Source organism: Anomaloglossus baeobatrachus, chromosome 2 (genome assembly GCF_048569485.1).
Source record: "Anomaloglossus baeobatrachus isolate aAnoBae1 chromosome 2, aAnoBae1.hap1, whole genome shotgun sequence".
Classification (NCBI taxonomy): Eukaryota; Metazoa; Chordata; class Amphibia; order Anura; family Aromobatidae; genus Anomaloglossus; species Anomaloglossus baeobatrachus.
Genome location: NC_134354.1, coordinates 701,536,620 through 701,558,677, shown reverse-complemented (window position 1 = coordinate 701,558,677; position 22,058 = coordinate 701,536,620). Strand labels below are relative to the sequence as shown.

The 22,058-nt window shown below is 48.0% G+C and overlaps 1 protein-coding gene across 2 annotated transcripts in view; it reads left to right on the top strand.

Annotated features, from left to right (window-relative positions):
• The window catches only part of RCBTB1 (RCC1 and BTB domain containing protein 1), a 72,788-nt gene extending 54,588 nt beyond the window's left edge, over positions 1–18,200 (top strand). For both annotated transcript variants that reach the window (XM_075334562.1, XM_075334561.1), the window contains one exon: positions 16,734–18,200. In XM_075334562.1, the coding sequence (XP_075190677.1) occupies positions 16,734–16,874 (141 nt within the window). In that variant the 3' untranslated portion in view covers positions 16,875–18,200. The remainder of the gene's footprint in view (positions 1–16,733) is intronic.
• The last annotated feature ends 3,858 nt before the right edge of the window (positions 18,201–22,058 follow it).

Genomic DNA, 22,058 nt, shown 5'->3' with positions numbered 1-22,058 from the left:
AAATAGATATAATACATTATATCTATCTACTGTGTGTGTGTGTGTGTGTGTGTGTGTGTGTGTGTGTGTGTGTGTGTGTGTGTGTGTGTGTGTGTTTTTGCAATAACAAACTTACAACATACAAGCAAAATCTGCACAATTCCCAGCAGACAAGAGCAAGAACCATATTACATCAGTCCCGCCCAGGCCTTGCCCCAGAGATACCACCGAGCATCACCTTATGACCAGTTAAGATGTGATGGACATTGGGCAGTTACATGATTGTCAGGAAAGTTTTATAAAGCCTCGATTATGGAGATAACCACACCCAGCACATTACACGTCTACATCTCCTAAGTTAAAGGGAACCTGTCAGCAGGTTTTCTCTGTCGTTTCATTGGGGGACACAGGACCATGGGTTATGCTGCTGTCACTAGGAGGCTGACACTAAGTAAACAGAAAAAGTTAGCTCCTCCCCAGCAGTATAACCCCTGAGCCGGGCTCAATCAGTTTTTTGCTTAGTGTCGTAGGAGGCTGATGTGGGCCGACTGGGCCCACTTCAGCCACTTGATTTTTTGCGTAATTTTTTTCATTTTTTCTCGGCGACGCTCGTCGCTCTCATCTGTGGTAATTTTCTTTTTCTGCAGGTATCTTTTCTCTACCTCAGCTCTCGCAGCCCGTGTGGGTACCACTCCCCTGGGTCGCAGAGGCTTGAGTCGTCGGGCCCTCTCCCCCGTCCAATTCCACGGTACCACTCCCCGGGTGGCACGCGGGGCTGAACTTTCCTGGGCACCCCTATTCACCCTGCGGTACCACCCCAAAGGGTCGCAAGGGGCATACAGCAGGGACTGGACCTCCGCAGCGCATCTAGAGTTTTTGGATGGGGCCCGCAACGCTGCTACATTTAGGGGCTTCCACCCCAATGGCGTCCAACTCCCCGCCTTCTTCAGCCTGCTTCCTGGTGCCCGCAGCCATTCCTTCGCTGAGCGGAGCACACAGGAGCATGTGCAGAGTCTCAGCCTGCACACTGGACAGCGCGCCGCGGATCAGGTAGGACCCCTACCTTCTCCCCCCTCGGACGGGGTACGCCGGCGCTGCCCCTGTACCTTTTAACAGCTTCGCCACCTGAGGTCGGCTTCGCCGGCACTGCCTCTGCCCGCAACGGCACCTCGGCTCGGCCACTGTCCTCGGTCCCCCAGGGTCCTCGGCGTGCCCAGGCCGCATCCCGCACAGCGCGCCGAGGATCCTCTCCGCCGCCGCCTGCGGTCGGGTCCGCCGGCGCGGCCTCTGCCCGCGACGGTACCTCTGCTTAGGCCCCGTCCTCGGCGTGCCCAGGCCGCATCCCGCACAGCGCGCCGAGGATCCTCTCCGCCGCCGCCTGCGGTCGGGTCCGCCGGCGCGGCCTCTGCCCGCGACGGTACCTCTGCTTGGGCCCCGTCCTCGGCGGGCCCAGGCCGCGTCCCGCACGGCGCGCCGAGGATCCTCTCCGCCGCCGCCTGCGGTCGGGTCCGCCGGCGCAGCCTCTGCCCGCGACGGTACCTCTGCTTAGGCTCGTCCTCGGCGTGCCCAGGCCGCATCCCGCACAGCGCGCCGAGGATCCTCTCCGCCGCCGCCTGCGGCCGGGTCCGCCCGCGCGGCCTCTGTCCGCCCTGGCACCTTCAAAATTTAGCCCCCGGCTTCGGCCCTGTCCTCGGCGTCCCCAGGCCCGCCTCCCGCACGGCGCTATTGGACGCCGGCCTCTCCGTTCCCGCCCTCCGCCGTGCTCCAGGCATCACTTGGGGGGTGGGGGATATTTTTTTTTTTTTTCCCGCTCACAGCGTCCATTTTAAATAAAGAAAGAAGAAAAAAAAAAAAGAGAATGGGAGTTTATTCCAGACTACTAGTCTGGATTTACTGAGGCCTCAGCATCACCTTTTTCCGGGGGAGAAAATAAAACACACTTTTCTTTAGTGGATATTTTTTATTTTAGGTCGATTTTTATTAAAAATTTTACATACATGAGTTTTTTTTTTTTACACCTTAACTCCTACAGTACTTTCGGGCACTTGTTTTGCTTCACCTTTTTTATATCGCGCTCCCAGCTCGAGATTTTAGTTTAGTCCCCTCCGGCGGGTTAATGCCCTGTCTCAGGCCATAGATCCCCTCGCCGCCGTCCCTCGGCTTCGCGCGCATGCGCTGCGTCCCCGGCCAATACTCGGTTCTACCTTCCATAGGTCTAGCGCAATCCCCTCGGGGAGGTGAGTCTCGTACCAGGGACCTTTCCTATGCTAGAAGCGGACCCGACAGGTCTCGTCTTTTGTGGCCCCCCCTGTTTTCCACCTTATTCCCCAGGTCCAGACTGCCTTTTCTCCGGCAGTCTTCCGACCTCTCGGGTGATGGCCCAGGCTTTCCACCTCTGCTGGACTCCGAGCAGGACCTGGATGTTTTGGCGCATGTCTAAAGGCCTGCTGGAATTGGTGAGTCAGGCCGTAAGGCTACGGACAGCCCCCTTATCTCCATGCACGCAGGTCCCCCTTAAGTCATTTGGAGCGGACCCTTGATGTTCTCAGACGACATCCAGAGCTCGCTGAGTTACCGCGTGCTCACAGTCAACTGCCATACACGACGTTTACCAGCGGTAAGTCTTATCATCGTCTTTATTCCCTTCTCCAAAAAGGGGTCTCGGTGAGAATGGGCATGCCACACTGGAGTCGCTGAGTGATCACAGACAACAACCAGACACGGCGTTTACCTGCGGTAAGTCGTGTTATTGTCATTATCATTCCCCCAGAGGGCTCTGGAGAGAGGGGGCATGGCACCTTGCAGACAGGAAGGTGGGGGCCCCTGCGGGTTTTCAGTGGACATCCAGTTCGCCGTGTGACTGCGTGAGCACGGATATTCCCCGGACACAATTTTTACCAGCGGTAAGTCCCTTATATTGTCTTAACCCTTCTCGTAGAGGGCTCCGTGATGAAGGGGCACGCTACCCTGTACTTGACCCGCCTGGGTTCCTCCTGGCTTCTCGTCCCCATCGTGACGCTCCGCAGGGACTCCACGGACACTCTACGCAGCGGTCCGCGCTCCACCTATGCCGATCCAGGACTGGTTATCAGCTTCAGTGAGTACCCTCTCTTTACAAAATCTGGTGTCTGCCCGCTACACGGCCTGAGCCTCTAACATCAGGGTACCTACCCGTCGAGAGCTCTGACTCGGGATCAGGAACGCAGATTCGACATCTAGGAAGTCGCTGACTTCCTTTCCGGCTCTCGGGATCGCCCTTTCGGAGATAGGCGAGTCCAGTTTATCCCCTAGGCTACGTCAGGGTAGACTGGCTACGTAAGGGAAGGGTACATCCCTTTCCCGGCATCGGCCCTGATGCACCAGGACTCGTTCCCTCACGTTAGGTTCGTCAGGGAACCTTTATCCCTACAACAGCCATCTCCGCCTTGCGTGGCTGCTGACCGTCCCAGCTTTCTAAGAGTGCTTGCAGGGATCACGATCCCTACGCATCCTCAGGCTCTCTCTGCCCAGGAACGACCGGGAGACCCAGAGTCTCCCTTCAAGGACCCTCGCCTTGAGGTTTAGACCATCATCATCATTTTTCGCTACTAGGGTAGCTGAGCTACAGGAAGGAGTCCTCCCAGACCCGGCCCGGTCCATCACTCCTCAGGCACGGTATTCGAGCCGTTCAAGGGTTGCTACTCCTCACGCAGGAGCAGTTTCCCTCCTGGCACAGGGTCCTGCGGCTCTTTGCCTCCCGCTCCCGTTTTTTCCCTTCGGTTTTTTGCTATGCGAGTCCTCGACAGCCTGTGGCGGTGTTAGCGATGGTGCACATACCAGATTTCATCCCGGACTCTCCAACGGAACACACTGAAGAACGGGGACAGGAAGGTTCCGTCTTCGAGGGTGACCGGCCAATTTCCTCCTAGAGGACCAATCTTCGCAACCATCCCTGGGAAGATTCCCTTTCCTCCTCTAGAGCTTATTATCAACCGTCACCAGCCTCCCGTACTAGGGTATGCTACCCCACCATTCCTCGGCACGGTCCCGAGGGACACCCCTAGAGTGTCGTCTCCCCTTCAGCATTCCGGACTCAGAGCCATTCGGTTAGCCCGGTTACAATTTCTTCTCTGGGTTGTATTGTCCAGTCAGGTTCCAGTCGGACCATGCCACAGCAGTGATGTGCATCATCCACCAGGAAGACGCAGGGAGCGTCATGGCAAGAGAAGAGGCCAAGAGGTTCTTGCTCTGGGACGGGCTCTTTCATTCGCTAATCTCGGCAGCGCATCCCGAGCGTGGACGTTTGGACGGCCGATTTCCGCGGTAGGATAGGTCTCGCGTAGGTAAAGGGCTCCAACAGGGATATCAACAGCCAGATCTCTGGCGAAGGAAGACCTCCAGACGTGACTTTTTGGCCTTCCGATCCAACTCTCAAGTCAATGGTGCGTCGAGTACGCCACCTGCTCTGGACTAGAGGACGACGCCCAAGACCGGTCGTGTAGCCTGTTCAGGCTCTCGTGCATCTTTCCGCTGCTTTCCATGATCTCGAGGGTTCTCAAGAGGGACCTAGGCAGGCGATAGCTCGGGAGTGGCCCAGGCGAGCATAGTTTCGCATAACTTACTCATCTCCTCGCGGATGCCCCGTGGCTCCTTCCAGACCGCCAGATTCTTCCGTGTCGGGGCCCCTCTAGTCTACCAGGACTCAGGAGTCCCAGGTTCCATGGCCTCACCAGTGGATCCCGGGTGCTGGCTCGGTCAGGTCTGTGAACAAGATGATGACAGACATTGAGGAGGGCCTGGAATCCAGTTCCCTCGAAGATTTATTTCCACGTGGAAAGAGCTCCCCCGGTGGTGTGAGGACCGCATCTTCAGAGACTTTTCACTTTCCGTCAATCAGGGCCTTCGCTCAGAGAAACGTCCATCTGGCTCGGCGTTTTTCATCGTTCACTAGAAAAGTGGGACCATAATCCACTGATGAGTTGGCTCAAGGTACCCCTTTTTCCCTGCTCCCACCTGTTTTGATAGGTGGGCTCCTCGTGGCCATCTGGTTGTTATAGACGGCATCAGGGCGGACAGCCCTCTCGTAGTCTTTTCTCCCCCTTTTTCCGCTCCGCCAGCAGGATAAGGGGGGGGCTCCAGCCAGAACCCTTCGTTTCTGTCCGAGACACCTCGGCTTTCCTTCCAGAAGAGGACTTTAGGTTTCGTTTTTGTCGGTTCTAGGCTCCCCTCTCAGCCTGAAAGAGGCATAGTTCGTTCTAGGGCTGGTACGAGCCCTCAGTCTTTCGTGTCGGCAGGACACCATTTTTTTGTCGGTTACACCGACTGTCAGTCCATCCTCCCGCCCTTTCCCAAGAAGCATAGGCCGGCGCAAAGGGCCTGAATATCACATGGATCCTTTCCTCCATATGTGAAGACTATCGCATGAAGGTCGGACTTCCGCCGCGGTCTACCGAGCAAGGGGCACCCTTGAACGATTGGGCTCCGGACGTCGGTCAACCAGGTCCTCTGGTCCACCACCCGATCTAGTCGGCGTACCTTTGCTAGTTTCTAACAGGTTCTCACTCAAGCTTCGGCAGAGGCCAGTCTTGGTGTAAGGTTTGCGGGTGGCAGTGGCACACCTGTAACAACGTAGGCGCTTGTAGGTCCGGGTCAGCCCGGCAAGGGGAAGCGGCTTCCTTCCTTTCTCCGGTGATGGTTTTCTTCCCACCCAGGGACTGCTTTTGGACGTCCCATGGTCCTGTGTCCCCCAATGAAACGACAGAGAAAGTAGGATTTTTGTGTACTCACCGTAAAATCTTTCTCTTAGTCTTCATTGGGGGACACAGCACCCACCCTGCTTGTGCTTTTCGTTATATATGACATGCCTGTTTCCCCAGTGCCCATATTCCCAGGTCACTGGTCACACGACTGTTCGTCATAGTTTTTTACCTTGTTTTTATCCAGGATTGTTTGGCTCTCCTCCTACAGCTTGTGCACTAAACTGATTGAGCCCGCCTCCGGCTCAGGGGTTATACTGCTGGGGAGGAGCTAACTTTTCCTGTTTACTTAGTGTCAGCCTCCTAGTGACAGCAGCATAACCCATGGTCCTGTGTCCCCCAATGAAGACTAAGAGAAAGATTTTACGGTGAGTACACAAAAATCCTACTTTTGCTACCTCATCTGAGAGCAGTATAATTTAATAAGACACTGAATTCAAAGATGTATCTCCCATCCTTTCGGGACCCTCCTGACATGATCACGGGGGCGCGATGGTAGTCATAGCAACCCATGGTCATGATTACTTCTGGGTTTGCTTGCTATGGTAGCCTGTTAGACCATGCCAGTAGCATCGTCTTAAAAGGCTCATCTCGGTGTAACACCAAACGTTTATGTAAAATGTCCCCAATAAAGGCTTCAACTCAATCCACAAAGTCTCTACTTGGGTCCATTATCTGTCAATGAAAATATAGGGGCTTCCACGTTACAGGTAGCACAAAGGCTCTAGAAAAGCGGTCTGGCGCCCCCCAAAAAAAGGAATCTAGCAAAACCGGTGCTTTAAATGATGCCCCCCTTCTGAGGCCCACAGTATGCATGTACTAAATTTTGTGTCTGCACATTTGGCATTCTTGTAGTGATTAGAGCCAGCTTAACTTATGGGATGCATGTCTTCAGAAGCTTGAGCTAGGCTCAATTTATGGGCACTACACTGAAGTGGGCACTAGAATGTCAGACTTGCAATCTTCACTCAGTAAAATCCATTGCTGTTTTTCTGGAAAACGCACATGCAGTCAATCGTCACTACACCTATAGATAGATTCTTCATCCGCTCCTGTACGCTGGCCTGGCCTTCCTCCCCAGTCACCGCCATTTCATTTGTCTGGCATGGGTGCAGTAGCAACTGAAGTATTTCCTGAACTCTTTACTAAGATGGAGTCTGCGCCTGCGCATAGCGTAATCTCCAGCACAATCTAAGTGAAGAGTTCAGGAAATACTTCTAGTTGCTACTGCGCACATGCCAGACATTAACAAAATGGCAGCGACAGGGGGAGACAGGCCAACATACAGGGATGGATGAAGAACGCAAGACTCTACCCATTTCTGGAAATTTGCAATGATTACTGAAAAATCTTTAATCAATCAACTTAATAGCTGATTGATTATCATTATGGCACTGGCTTTACTTTGTACATGAAAATTCTGATTGTCGGTTCCCTTTGACAAAAGAAATTTATTTATTTTTTTTTGACCTTGCAGATTAGCCATTCTGTGTCGGTGTGCCCTAATCGCTGGTACTGTACTGTAGACAAGGCAGTGATGAGTACAGTTATTGATTACGGCTGAGCTGCTGTAGTGTCAGTGCTTAGTATGTAAATTGCTTAGTATGTAAATTAAGGGGAATGACTAGTGGCCATGAGCCCACTCATTTGCATATAAAATTTTAGCTTTAATTTGGCTGCCCACAAAAAACTACATGTCTGATTAGTGCCATGATTTTGGCACATGAGTGTTCTCCATCTGCTATCCGTCATAATACACTGAAGAGGAACTTTATGCTCACCTGTCTCGGTCGCTGCTGTCCGTGGTGCTGATGTCTTCCGCTCTGCGGTCTCCAGCCCTGCTGACTGCCCAATGCTGCTTCTGGTCTAAGGTGCAGTGAATATGCGATAAGCATAATGAGCGGGGGTCGGAAGCAAGTGACAGCAGCGGCAGAGACAGCAGGGCTGGAGAAGGTTGAGTGTAGAAATTAATTTTATTTCACAGAAACGTGGTTTTCTCCGGCGCGTGTCACACGGATCACATCCGTGCGGTCTGTGTGACACCCGTGCTGCAGGAGATAAACTGACATGTCTACGTGTGGCTCACACAGACACATGTATGCTCCACATGGACACACGGTCCATGTATTGATTTTAATGGGGCTACGTGTGTCAGTATCTCCGGTACGTGTGAAAACTGATATCACACGTACTGGAGACTTGGCTGTGTGAAGGGGGCCTAAATGTGAGCATGACTTTACCATTCACATCTGTGATTGTGAAGTTAGAACAAAACTATTAAATATTTTATCTATCCCTGTTTGTGCACATGGAATATTAAGTGGGTCACCTTCAGCGAAACCCCATAGCCGAATTCCACAGTGATATCTACACCAATAACGGATATGATGCAGATAACAAATCTACAGTGACAGTTTTTTATTTTAGTTGCAGATATTCTTTGCAGAATGTCCTATAAGACTTCCTAACTAGAGATGAGCAAACCTCTAAAGGCTCGAGTTCGGTTCATCGAACGGAGGGCTGGTTCGGCGAACGTTCGAACCGTTCGACGAATCTTTCGAACCCCATTGAAAACAATGGCAGGCAAACACAAACACATAGAAAACACCTTCAAAGGTGTCCAAAAGGTGACAGACAACTCACAAGACACCACAAACACATGGGAAAGTGACAAGGACATATACTTATGCGAAAACAAAACAGCTGGACGAGTAAAAAGAGACCCAGATATAGGCATGTCATGCCCTTCTAAAATCATGTAAAACACAGCAAGGGAACTTCAAGCAGAGTCTCCCTTTTTTCCGAAAATTGGGCCAAACACACCACTTCAGTGGCATTACTTGTGCCCCAGTTGCAAACTGGATGTGTTGATTTGCATCAAGCACATTCAAAATTATGCCAGCCTTAACTGTCCCCAAGATGACACAGGGATAGGTAGCAAAGTCTTTGCTGAACCATGACTTGTTCATCTTGGCTCATTTTTAAAAACACCGCAAGGGGATTCCAAGCAGAGTCTCCCTTTTTTCCAAAAATTGTGCCACACACACCCCTTCAGTGGCAGAACTTGTACCCCAGTTGTACACTTCACAGGTAGATTTGCATCAAGCACAATCGAAATCCACAAGCCTTTACTCTCCCCAGGATGACACCGGGGTAGCAAAACGGAATAGGATAACTGAAGTGAGCACTAATATATATATATTATGAGTGCAAGCCAAAAAATACATACTATATCAGGATAAGGCTGCACATCAAACTTAGATAATGGTATAATGCCTCAAGCATATGGAAAAATATTGGAATATGCAATGAAAAATGCTACTTGCTAATTTGAACATGTGAATAATGAATTGCATACCTGCCATGAACATTAGGAAAAAGGAGATATTTAGCAATCGCATTGATCAATGTAACTGAGCCCCAAGACCTCGTCAAGGTATATCTCTATATTGGGGTCCCTAGCTCTGTGACCCTAACTGTGTCATCTCATTGCAATTAAAAACTGCTGTGGGTGGAGAGGGGTAACCAAGGACTTTCTTATATAGGAGATGGAAAAAACATGGCCGAAAGGGGCGGAGCTATGAATGTGAACACAGCTCCGCCACTTTCGGCCATGTTTTTTCCATCTCCTATATAAGAAAGTCCTTCGTTACCCCTCTCCACCCACATCAGTTTTTAATTGCAATGAGATGACACACGGGGTCACAGAGCTAGGGACCCCAATATAGAGATATACCTTGACGAGGTCTTGGGGCTCAGTTACATTGATCAATGCGATTGCTAAATATCTCCTTTTTCCTAATGTTCATGGCAGGTATGCAATTCATTATTCACATGTTCAAATTAGCAAGTAGCATTTTTCATTGTATATTCCAATATTTTTCCATATGCTTGAGGCATTATACCATTACCGGGGTAGCAAAGTCCTTGCTGATCCATGACTTGTTCATCTTGATGAACGTTAGTCTGTCCACATTGTCACTGGACAGATGCGTGCGCTTATCTGTCAGCACACACCCAGCAGCACTGAAGACACGTTCAGAGACAACGCTGGCAGCTGGACACGACAAAATCTCCAAGGCGTAAGTGGCGAACTCAGGCCATTTTTCAAGATTTGAAGCCCAAAATGAGCAAGGCTCCAGTTGCACAGTTATGGCATCGATGTTCATTTGGAGATACTCCTGTATCATCCTCTCCAGCCGTTGACTGTCAGACTTGTTGTCTCTGGTGGCCTTGCAAAGGATGGTCTAAAAAAATTATGAAACGATTCAATAAAATTGCTGTTACCACCAGATACGGTGCTGCTGGTACGGTTTGACTGTTGATGACGAGACAGTCCCATGTTTGTCAAGTTACAACTGGGAGATTCACTCTGTGCACCACTTGTGTTTGGTGGAAAAGCCGAGCTAAGATTGCATAACAGCTTCTGCTGATACTCCTGCATACGAGCGTCCCTTTCTATGGCTGGAATTATTTTGCCAAATTTGGACTTGTAGTGGGGATCTAATAGTGTGACAACCCAGTAGTCATAATTACTTCTAATTCTGACAATCCGAGGGTCATGTTGTAGGTAGTGCAGCAAGAAGGCGCTCATGTGTCTTGCGCATCCCTGCGGACCAAGTCCTTGCTGTGTTTGTGGCGGCGAGGTGATAACAGTGCTTCCTTCCTCTGACCTCTCCCCCCAACCGCGAACAACCGAAATTTGACCAAGCTTTCCCTCATCTGCTGAGTCTTCCATGCCCATCGCCAGTTTGTCCTCAGTTTTTCCTGGGCTCCTGCACCTTCCTCAACAGTTTGGCTGCTACTATGCGCCCTTGTTAATCCCTCTCCCACCGTCCCATGCTTGCCGCCTTGGTGATGCTGAACGTCTGGACCTTGCAGATCTTGGTAGCCCTTCCGCATATGAATCCTCCTGTAGTTCCTCCCCTTCCTGTTGTCCCACCCCCTGACTCCGAATAGTGTTTAGTGTGCTCCAGCATGAAAATGACTGGAATTGTCATTCTGATAATGGCATTGTCAGCGCTAAACATATTCGTCGCCATGTCGAAACTGTGCAGAAGGGTGCATAGGTCCTTGATCTGAGACCACTCCAGCAGCGTGATCTGCCCCACTTCTGCATCTCGTTGGCCCAGGCTATACAACATAACGTATTGCACCAGGGCTTGGCGGTGCTGCCACAGTCGCTGTAACATGTGGAGAGTCTAATTCCAACGTGTCGGCACATCGCATTTCAGGCGATGAACCGGCAGGCCGAAGACCTCTGGAGCGATGCAAGTCGGTCAGCTGCACCGGTTGAACGGCGGAAGTAAGCAGAGAGTGACCGTGCCATGTGCAGAAGCCCATCTAGGCCGGGATAGTGGGTTAAAACTTGCTGGACAACAAGGTTCAACACATGAGCCATACAAGGCACGTGTCACCTTGCCCCGACAAAGGGCCGCACCCAGGTTTGCAGCATTGTCGCACACTGCCTTCCCTGGCTGCAGGTTGAGTGGAGACAACCATTTACTAAACCCTATCTCCAGAGCTAACCATAACTCCTCCGCTGTGTGACTCTTATTTCTCAGACATTTCAACATAAAGACCGCCTGATGCTGTGGAGCTCTGCTGCCAGCATAGTAAGGAGGTGTGCGGGATTCCTTGTGCGCAGTTACAACTCGGGTGGCCTGACCACACAGGCTTTGGGCGGAGGTGGAGGACCCAGACGAGGTTGAGGAGGCAGAAGCAGTGGAGGAACTTCGACATACAGAGGATTGACGCACAAGTCGTGGGGACGAAAAGACTTGTACAGCAGACCCTTCTCCATCTCTCACCATAGTTACCCAGTGCCCAGTCAGCGACATGTAATGCCCCTGTCCATGCTTACTGGTCCAAGTATCGGTGGTGAAATGCACCCGTTCACACAGAGTTTCTCAAGGAAGCGGTGATCTTGTGTGCGACATGCTGGTGTAGCGCAGGCACACCTTTCTTGGAAAAGTAGTGGTGACTGGGCATCTGGTACTTTGGCACTGCGACTGACATAAGGTCTCGAAAATCCTCTGTGTCCACCAGGCGGAAAGGCACCATTTCGGTAGCCAAGAGCTTAGTGTGAAAGTCAACCTCTTAGCTTTGTCATGGCTCGGAGGAAATGGCCTTTTATTTGTCCACATCTGAGGGACTGAGATCTGGCTGCTGTGTGAAGACTGTGTTGAGTAGGGTGTCCCTGGAAAACTGCTGGTCTGTGAGGAAAGTACAGGCGGAGACATGATGTTGCCTTCATTCAAAGTTGGTGCTCTCTATGTCTGAGAGCTCTACACCAGCACTTGTTTCCCCTTCCAAAACAACTGGCAACCTGCTAAGCAAACTGCTTGTTGTGGTTAGAGGTGGAAGGTCTGCATGGAAAAACGTGTAACAGCTTTCCCCACAGTCAGAGGATGAAGAGCGCGCGAATGCACTTGAAGGGGCAGACGGTGGTTGGCCCGCTCCACTAGGCCGCATTGTAGCACAGAGAGCTTCCCACTAGGACTTATGCTTGTTATTCATGTGACGATTCATGGAAGAAGTTGTCAAACTAGTGCGGTTTTAGCGACAAATCTTACAGATCACATGATTTGGGAGATCCTTTGCAATGTCAAAGGACCAGGCTAGGCAAGGCTTAGAGCCCATACGACCTGTATAGCCACCACCACTTGTGCTCAGAGGCAGAGTTGTGGCTGAGGATGCAGTTGTAGAACTTCATCATCAACCGTTGTTTGCACTCCCCTCGCCCTCAGACCTAACCTCTATCTGCCCTGACTGAATAGTTACATTGTCATTCCAATCAGGTATCTGCGTCTCATCGTCATCAGTATGTTCCTCATTGTCTCAACCAACGGGTGTTAGTTTGGGAATGAGGGTCTACATTATGCTAAGAAACTTGGTCATCAGGGCCTTAATCTGACTCACAAAGCTTCTGGGCATCACTGCAGATTATTTCCTGGTCTGTACTCACTGTAGCTTGGGAGCAGACCTCTGATTCCCAGCCTATAGTGTGACTGAACAGCTCTGCAGACTCTCCCATCTCTGTTACAACATACTCTGCAAGGCGGGTGGAGACTTGAGAGCTGGGAGAAATAAAGTGTGATTGGGGTGACAACTCAGAGGACTGTTTCTGGATGTTGAGGTGGAGGAGAGGCCGCTTGTTGGAGCACTTGAGATCCATTCAAGCATGTGTTTTTTTTTGTTTTTTTTTTTTGTGCATAATCTACCTTTGTTACAGTTGTTCGGTTCCGTAAAAAAGGGAGCACATCCGATTTGTCCACGGAAAGTAGTAGACATATAACTTTTGATGGAAGATGGCCTTTTTTCAGCAGATGTTACTGTAGCTTTCCCACCTACCCCACGGACACTTTTTTTTTTTTTTTTTTTTTTTTTTTTCTTTTCCAACACGCCTGTTCCGCTTTCCACCAGCATCTTTCCTTTTGCCACTCATTTTGTTTGCGACAAGATTGGACAAATAAAATGTCGTAGCAAAATGGAGAGGTGGTGTAGATTGCAGAGGTGGTCTAGCTTTGACAGCTGAAGAACAAACACTGGCTATCCCAGACAATTTTAGTATTCCCCTAACAGTGTCAGCACTGTTTGCAATTAGAATTGCGTAGGAAAACTGGACAGGTGTGTAGAATGTACAGGTGCTGTACCTTGCTTGGCAGCAAAGGAACACTAAAGGGGGCTTTACACGATAGCGATATCGCTAGCAATTTCTAGCGATAGCGACCGTGTAAGTACCCGCCCCCGTCGCGCATGCCATTGTTTGTGATCGCTGCCGTAGCGACCATTATCGCTACGCAGCGTCACACATACTTACCTGGTCGGCGGCGTCGCTGTGACTGCCGAACAATCCCTCCTTCAAGGGGGAGGGACGTTCGGCGTCACCGCAACGTCACTAAGCGGCCGGCAAATCAAAGCAGAGGGGCGGAGATGAGCAGGACGTAACATCCCGCCCACCTCCTTCCTTCCTCATTGGGGCCGGCGGCAGGTAAGGAGACGTTCCTCGCTCATGCGGTGTCACACATAGCGATGTGTGCTGCTGCATGAGCGATGAACCACAACGCTAAACAACCCTTACCGATTTTTGACTTTGGGACGACCTCTCCATGGTGAACGATTTTCACCATTTTTGAGGTCGCCTAAGGTCGCTGGTAAGTATTACACGCTGCGATATCGTTAATGACGCCAGATGTGCGTCACTAACAACTTGACCCCGGCGACCAAACATTAACGATATTGTAGCGTGTAAAGCCCCCTTTAGGTAGTATCCCAGACAATTTTAGTATGCCCATGTTTGCAATTAGAATTGCGTAGCAAAAATGGACAGGTGTGTAGCATGCCCAGGTGCTGTGGGTAACTGGACAGCAAAGGAACACTAACTTAGTATTCCAGACACTTTTAGTATGCCACAAAGTGTCAGCACTGTGTGCAATTAAAATTGCATGGCAAAAATGGGCAGGTGGGTAGAATGCACAGGTGCTGTGGGGAACTGGACAGTAAAGGAAGCCTCACTTTCTATCCCTGCCAATGAAAAAATGCACCAAGGAATTGCCTGAGCTGATGTAGCCAGACGCTGTTATATAAAGCCCTTCAGTGTTGGCACGGACCTGCCTAGCAACTATGTCTATGAACGCCTGTAATGCAGCCCTGAAAAGGGCTGAAATAACTAGTAGTCCCTAATCCCTAAAGCACTGTGTAGATTGCACTGTATGTCTATAGCGCACACAGCAGCAGCGGAGCGGTGACTGTCCCCCACCTGCAGCAGACAGATAATGGCGGCGATGGGGAAAATGGCCATGTCTTATAAGGCAAGGACATGACATGCACAGCCTATGACACATGCCCTTGCTTGTCTGGCAAAAATCCACTTTGCGCTGTGTGTCTGTGATTTACAGACAGCCTGGCCCGCCCCACTGTACGCGTGGTTAGGAAAAAAAGGCGATCGGCATTCTCTCAGCAGCAGCATTGATCTAAACCCTGTCCCCCCCCCCCCCCCCCCCCGCACACTATACACTGAATTTTGATAATAGCGTGATTCACAGTGACTCACACTATGACAGTGAAAAGCCAGCTAGTACCTAGCTAGGCTTTTTGTTGATCGAACTGTTCTCGAACGTAACTCAAACAGCCGAACTTTTAGCAAATCGTTCGAGTTCATCGAATGACTTGAACACCCCCCCCCCTAAAATCACTCGAACATGAAATTGGCAAACCTCGAACATCGGAACATCACTCATCTCTATTCCTAACATCTCATACTCAACCTTACTACTGTAATTTACAGTGGATTATCTGGTTTGCACATCTGCTTAGATTTCTGTAGGTCTCATGTTGTGAAACTGTTTATGGGATCTCTGGCATGATCACTTTTGCTTTAAAGGGGTTGTCCAGGTTGGGACATGTCTGCAGTTATTTTATGACTGCAGATTATTTAAAGGGAACCTGTCACCAGGTTTTTCCCCTTATGAAATGTGGTCCCCACCAGTAAGCCCTTATATACACCATTCTAGAATACTGTATATATGAGCCTAGGCAGCTTTGTAAAACGTAAAAAACATCTTTATTATACTCAAGGTCCTGTCCGATGGGTGTCATTGTTTGGGGGTCCTAACTAAAAAATGTATGTCTGGTGCACCAATGGTGTGAACAAGTTGCAAGACTCAAAAACATAACTATACAATAGGATGAAGAGTTGCACACAAGTCAAAATGTATAGGGGAATGACTAAAAGCAAAACTGCTATGGGAATACTAGACTGAAATACAATGAACTATCTGAAAAAGTGAAAACATGAAAAATGGAATATGCATAACTGCTATGAATAGGAATATTGTATAAGAGATGGTTAGCCATTGTATTGATCAATGCAAAAGAGCCCCAAAACAAACGCCAAGGTAATCTCTATTTTTGGGGTCCCTAGCCTATGTAACCTCACCTGCAGTTAAAAAAAAAAAAAAAAAACTTGCACTGTATGGGAAGAAAAGGACCAAGCTATATATGTGAAGTAACACAAATTGCTGTGGGTGGGGCAGGGTTCTCAGACAAAGTGCATACTAACTAAAGAATGTATGTCTGGAACACCAATGCAACATGGTGCAAGACTCAAAAACAATTCATTATGTTTTTCAGTCTAGTTTTGCTTTTCAGCATTCCCATATACATTATGACTTGTGTGCAACTCTTTATCCTATTGTGCTGTTTGGGGGTCCGGCGCCTCCTCTACTGCAATAGCCATCTTCCTTCCTATTTCTGTGGATGACGCATTCTAAATCATCCACACAGGCCGGCATTGTTGTCCTGGTTAGGTGCACTTTGATCTCACCGGCAGAGGGCAGATCATATTATTGTAGTGCGCATGCGCAATCTGTCTCTGACCTTTACGTGTGGCTGTGCAATACAGTAATTTGATCTACACTCAGCAGGACAGATCAAAGTGCGCCTGAACAGGACTGCAATGCCAGCCAGTGTGGTTGACGTAGGACCAGTCATCCACAGAGGGCTGGGAAGGACAGGGATCGCAGCAGAGGAGGCACCGGTCCCACAAGCAGCGACCACTATGAGACCAGATTGACCCCTAGATGAGTATAATAAAGGTGTGTTTTTTTTTTTTTTTTTAACAATGCAAAGCGGCCTGGGCTCTTATTTACAGTATTCTAGAATGCTGTATATAAGGGCTTACTGGTGGTGGCTACAGCTCATAAGGGAAATACCTGGTGACAGGTTCCCTTTAATCATTTTATGGTATTAAAGCAGGTGATTTGCACACTTACAGCCTGGTGCTGACTACATGCATTTGGCTTCTCTCAAAAGTAGAATAAGAGAATTTAATGAATAGTTGGAACCTGACAGTAGGAATGCAGATCGCATACACGGTCATGTGACACCCGCAATACTGGTCAGTTATGTTACCGAGGCTCTGCAATCTGCACACACTAGTCTCTGCTCCCGCACAGTCCCTTGTTAAAGTTTAAACTGAAATGAATTCTAAATGTTTTTTGTTTTTTGTTTTTTTAGGATTTAGAAGATTTCTGCTTCAAATTTTGCGTTAATCATCTAACAGGAGTAACACAGACTATGGCATTTTGGCAAATGGATGGCATGCTGCTTAAAGACTTTATTATGAAGGCTGGACAATGTGGAGGATTTAAGAACTGACATTGGTTCTGTGTGTATGCCATATTTGTGTATTTTTAATTAAAAATTGGGCATTAATTTAACCATATCCAAGGCAAAATAATTAAGTAGCACTAGTATGTTAACTATTTAAATGAAGGATCAGACTAAAACTTGCATTTCAGGAATTTATTTTTTTTTTGTTTACCTTTGCTTCCTGTAGAGAAATATAGAAATGTAGAAATATATAATGGACATTTTTGTTACCTGCTGTTGTGGCACAGGCCGCACATGTGATGTGGTCTTTGTTCAGGTCTTCGATCTGACCGGGAGCTGGTGTTAGTTCAGTCCTCCATGGCAGCTGTATCAGGGCAGTTTTTGTTTTTATTTTATTTTTTTCTTTGGCAACCCTCCATCTGGAATCCTGGGTGCCTCCTCCATGTAAACCCCCAAGACTTGACCTTACATGGCATTCAGTGAACCCTGCCCAGGTCCAGCCGGCCTATGCCAAGGAGCCGGACTGGATGCCAGACCATTGTAGGCCGTATCTTTTTGCTCCATTTTTAGTTCTGACAATCTTTTGTATGGAGACAGTATTTTATCTTCTAACTTTAATACTTTATTTGCACTTAAACTGTCCATACAACATAGCAAATCTTAAAAAGCCACTATAGAGGAGCCTTCATTGCATTATATGGCATTATTTTACATATGAAAGCTAGGCTCAAAGAGCTCAAGAAATCTGTCCTCAGCATGAAAAGCTTTTATAGCCAGTATTTGGAGCAGTCAAACCTATTGGAAATTGTCATTTAGGTTTCCTTTCAATTCCTCTGCACAATTTTAGATTTGTAATGGTTTGTGTTTTTATGTTTGTAGTGTGTTGCACCCATTAAGGCATACTTTAAGAATGTGCCTTTGGCAGACAGTACGCCTCTGCTGCCTTGTACAATAATCAGTTATTTGTATAATTACTGTATATTCTTTTTTAATAAAGCATTATTCTTGGTTATATTAATCCAAATTTACAATCCTATATAGATGGATAAATGAAGGCAATATAAGAATTTATATTTGTAGGATTTAATAAATAAAAAATGTTTGGGGGTATGCGAGACCTCAAAATTCCCTGCATTCTCATGCCAAATAATGACAGAAAACGGGTAAGACTATACAGTGGATATAAAGTCTACACACCCCTGTTTAAAATGCCATGTTTTGTCATGTAAAAAAAAATCAAAATCCTAAATTCAGAACTTTTTCAACCTTTTTTTTATGTCACCAATAAAATGGTCAAATTTGTACAATTAACTGAAATTATTTTGAGGGGGAAAATAAAAATGTTACACCCTATTTTAGTTTTAAGTGTGAATACTCTGTGATGTGACTGGTCAGAATTAGGCTATGTTCGCACAGTGCGTTTTTCGCGGCGTTTTTCGGGTGCGTTTTTGGCCTCAAAACTGCAGGACTTTGCTTCCCCAGCAAAGTCTGAGTTTTCATTTTTGCTGTCCGCACACATCTGTTTTTTTTTACCTGCGTTTTTGAGTTAAAAAAAAAAAAATGGACATGTCAGTCTTTCCTGCGTTTTTCTGCGTTTTCCGCCCATGCAATGCATTTGAAAAACGCAGCAAAACGCAGAGATCAAAAACGCAGCCAAAAACGCACCAAATCGCGGCAAAAACACATGCGTTTTTTGATGCGTTTTTTCGACGCAGTTGCGTTTTTGTGCTTTTTTAGCGGCCAAAAACGCAGCGTCAAAAAGACGCAGTGTGCGCACATAGCCTTAGACTATCCTATATAAACTCATATTAAAGCGTCGTCCGTACACAGCTGCTATCATGTAGAGTGATTCTGATTAGTAGTGGGTGGACTTTCAGATAACCGGATCTGCTTGGAATTGATCCTGGATCTCTGGTTGGATGCTGGTACCAATATAAGTCGATGGGGGACCAGAATCTGGCGCTGAAAAATAGAAGGATTGGAGCAAGCGCACTAGACTTAAGAGTCTCCAGCGTGGCTGTAACTTCTTCCCGGCCGCTCATTCTGTTTCCGGGGCCACGCATTATCACTCATGCATCTGCACTGCTTTTTCTGCCCACTGGCAGTCCCCATGTCTGATTGGTTGCAGCCAGACAGTGCTCCCAGCCTGTGTGACAGTGTCTGACTGCAACCACTTCCACACCCTGTCTGCGGGTCACTGTAGATTGGAGTAAAAATAAATAACTAAAAATAGTGTTTGTAGGGTCCCCCCATATTATACCTAGCCTCGAGCTGTGTGCTTATCTTGACTGTGTATTAAAATTAGAGGAATTGCTTGCGGTGGCTTTTTACTGGGGAAACCCATGATTATGTCAGATCTGGGTGTTTGTGGTGAAAGAGGGTGTGGTTTTGTTTGTTTTGTTTTTTTTATTTCAAATAAAGGATTTTTTTAGTATTAGTGTTTATTTACTTACAGATTAGTAATGGGGCGTTGTTCATAGATGCTTCCAATTACCAATCTAGGGCTTAATGGCAGCTGTGAGCTGTTATTAACCCCCTTATAATACCTCAATGGTCACAACACCAGGGCAGTTGGGAAGAGCTGGGCAAAGTTCTGGTACTGTTGCATTTAATGAATGTGTTAATCCTGGGTGCCTGCAGCCTATTTTTAGGCTGGGGCCCAATAACCATGGGCCTTCCTAGCCTGAGAATAACAGCACCCCAACTATCAGGCTTTATCATGGCTGGTTATCATGCATGTGGGGTTTTTTTTTACTTTTTTTTTTTATTTTTTTTTTTTTTAACAAAAAAAACCCAAAACATGGCATTTGAGTAACTCATTACATTGCGAGTTTTCCCCCATTGATTTGCATTTCACACTATTCGGAACAATTATGAGTATTATAACAAATACTGTCTAAGTACAGAGAGTATGAATAGTTAGGTACTTGTTCAACTCGAACAGCCAAGATAAGTGTGTGGCTTTGGGATGTATCCTGTAGCTGTATGCTTTCTGTGCTGAGTATCAATTCAGTGGGACTGACTATTTTTTATCAATTTTATTTTTACACTACAATATAGCACTGCAGACAGGGTCTGTGGTTGCAGTGAGACACACTGTCACACAGGCTGAGGGCTCATCTGACTATAACCAATCACAAACCTGGGGACTGCTGGTGGGCAGGGGAAGCAGTGCATATGAATGAGCACCTGTGAAGTAGTTATAGCCACAATGGAGGCTCAGTAGGTATAAAGCGCTTGCTTTATTTTATTTTTGTGGTCTCTGGATCATTATCTGGAGTTCCCTGAGAATTCTGGGTCAGGCATTCAGGTACATTTGAAACTGCACGAATCTGGAGTTTTATAGTCTGGGTCTGTCCATCACTACTTTCTATAAATTTCCTTGTCATGATCAATTAGATGATTTAGCAGGCGACTTTCAATTAGAACCAAAGACTAATGGTTCTGGTGATGAAACCGAGAGAAACCCTAAGTTAGGGTAACAGCTCATTGATAAGTATCCCAGTTTCAATAATAGAGGAATTTTTAGCCTAATAACTGGTAGAGCCAAAGACAGGTGCATAATACATCCTTGTTATGTCTCCCATAGGTATTATTTTTGTTTTTCTAACCGAAATATCTCTATTCCAATGAAGCACTTTCCAGATACAGTATATTCTTATTGCATCATGTACAGGATAGTGCTATCATATAAACCTTATTCATATGAGGCTTCTTCCAATTGTCTTATCGCTTCATACCTGGTCTAAATGTAGCATACTGGACGCAAGCTTATGCTGCTAGCCAGAAAACTGATGAGTACAATATATTTAGAAAAGTAAACCTATAACCAAGAGAAACCTTATTCACCTGTGCTAGTTAATGTAAACAAACCCAAAAACTAGATTAACTTAATAGTACCTCTTTATTTCTGGGAGGCACTGTACATATGTATATTTCTATTGCATCATGCCCAGGTAATAACATCAGGTATACCTCTCAAAATGCACACTGCAGATGTCCTCTTGTTAATCCTATAATTGCACCATGCTTTGTTTGCAAACAGCTACTGCACAAAGAAAATTCTATTGCATTCACCAGTTCATATTTCTTTCTTTTTCGCTCCTAATTGGGAGACCCAGACAATTGGGTGTATAGCTACTGCCTCCGGAGGCCGCACAAAGTACTACACTTAAAAGTGTAAGGCCCCTCCCCTTCTGGCTATACACCCCCCCCGTGGGAGCACGGGTCCCTCAGTTTTTGCTTTGTGCGAAGGAGGTCAGACACGCACGCATAGCTCCACTATTTAGTCAGCAGCAGCTGCTGACTATGTCGGATGGAAGAAAAGAGGGCCCATACAGGGCCCCCAGCATGCTCCCTTCTCACCCCACTTTCTGTCGGTGGTGCTTGTTAAGGTTGAGGTACCCATTGCGGGTACGGAGGCTGGAGCCCACATGCTGATTCCTTCCCCATCCCCATTAGGGCTCTGGGCGAAGTGGGATTTTACCGGTCTCCAGGCACTGAGACCGTGCTCCATCCGCAGCCCCTGGAGAAGCCGCTGGATATGGAGCTGAGTATCGTCAGGGACATGGCCCTGCTCCGTCAAGGTACTCTGTGTCCCCGTGCATACGCGCGCACACCGCAGCATTGCTGGGTGTGTTAGTGCGCCGGGGACAACAGCGCTGCTGCGCTTGTGCCATTTCCTCACTTCAGCTTAGCTGAGTGGGTAGACTCAGGGAGAACGGTCGCGCCGGCCGCTGGGACTTGTGGTGCGCCGGGGACTTCCGCACTGACCGTGCATATATCACGGCCGCGCTTATTACTACAGTCCCCGGCTTTTGCGGCCTAGTTCGTTCGTTCCCGCCTCCGCACCTGCCAGTCAGGAGGAGGGCGGGACGCTGTACAGAGCATCAGCGCTGAGGGCTGGAGTCTTTTTTACATACTCCAGCCCTCACACCAGGCACAGTAGGACGCAGTTTCCCGCACTTTGTTTGTGGCACGCCCACGGTCCGCCCCTCTTCACAGAACGCCGGCAGCCATTCCTGCCTGCACGCTGAGCTGCAGAGGGGAGACGGGGAGACCCAGACACGGGATTCTACGGCCTCATACCCGCTGTTCAGCGGGCGGTAAGCAGCCCTCAAGGGCTCACCCCCACTTGTGCCGTTTGTATACTGAGTATTTTGTGTTTGCAAATACTTTGTACTGTACGGTCGCTGGTGATTCTCGGCTATATACCCTCCTAGATTACAA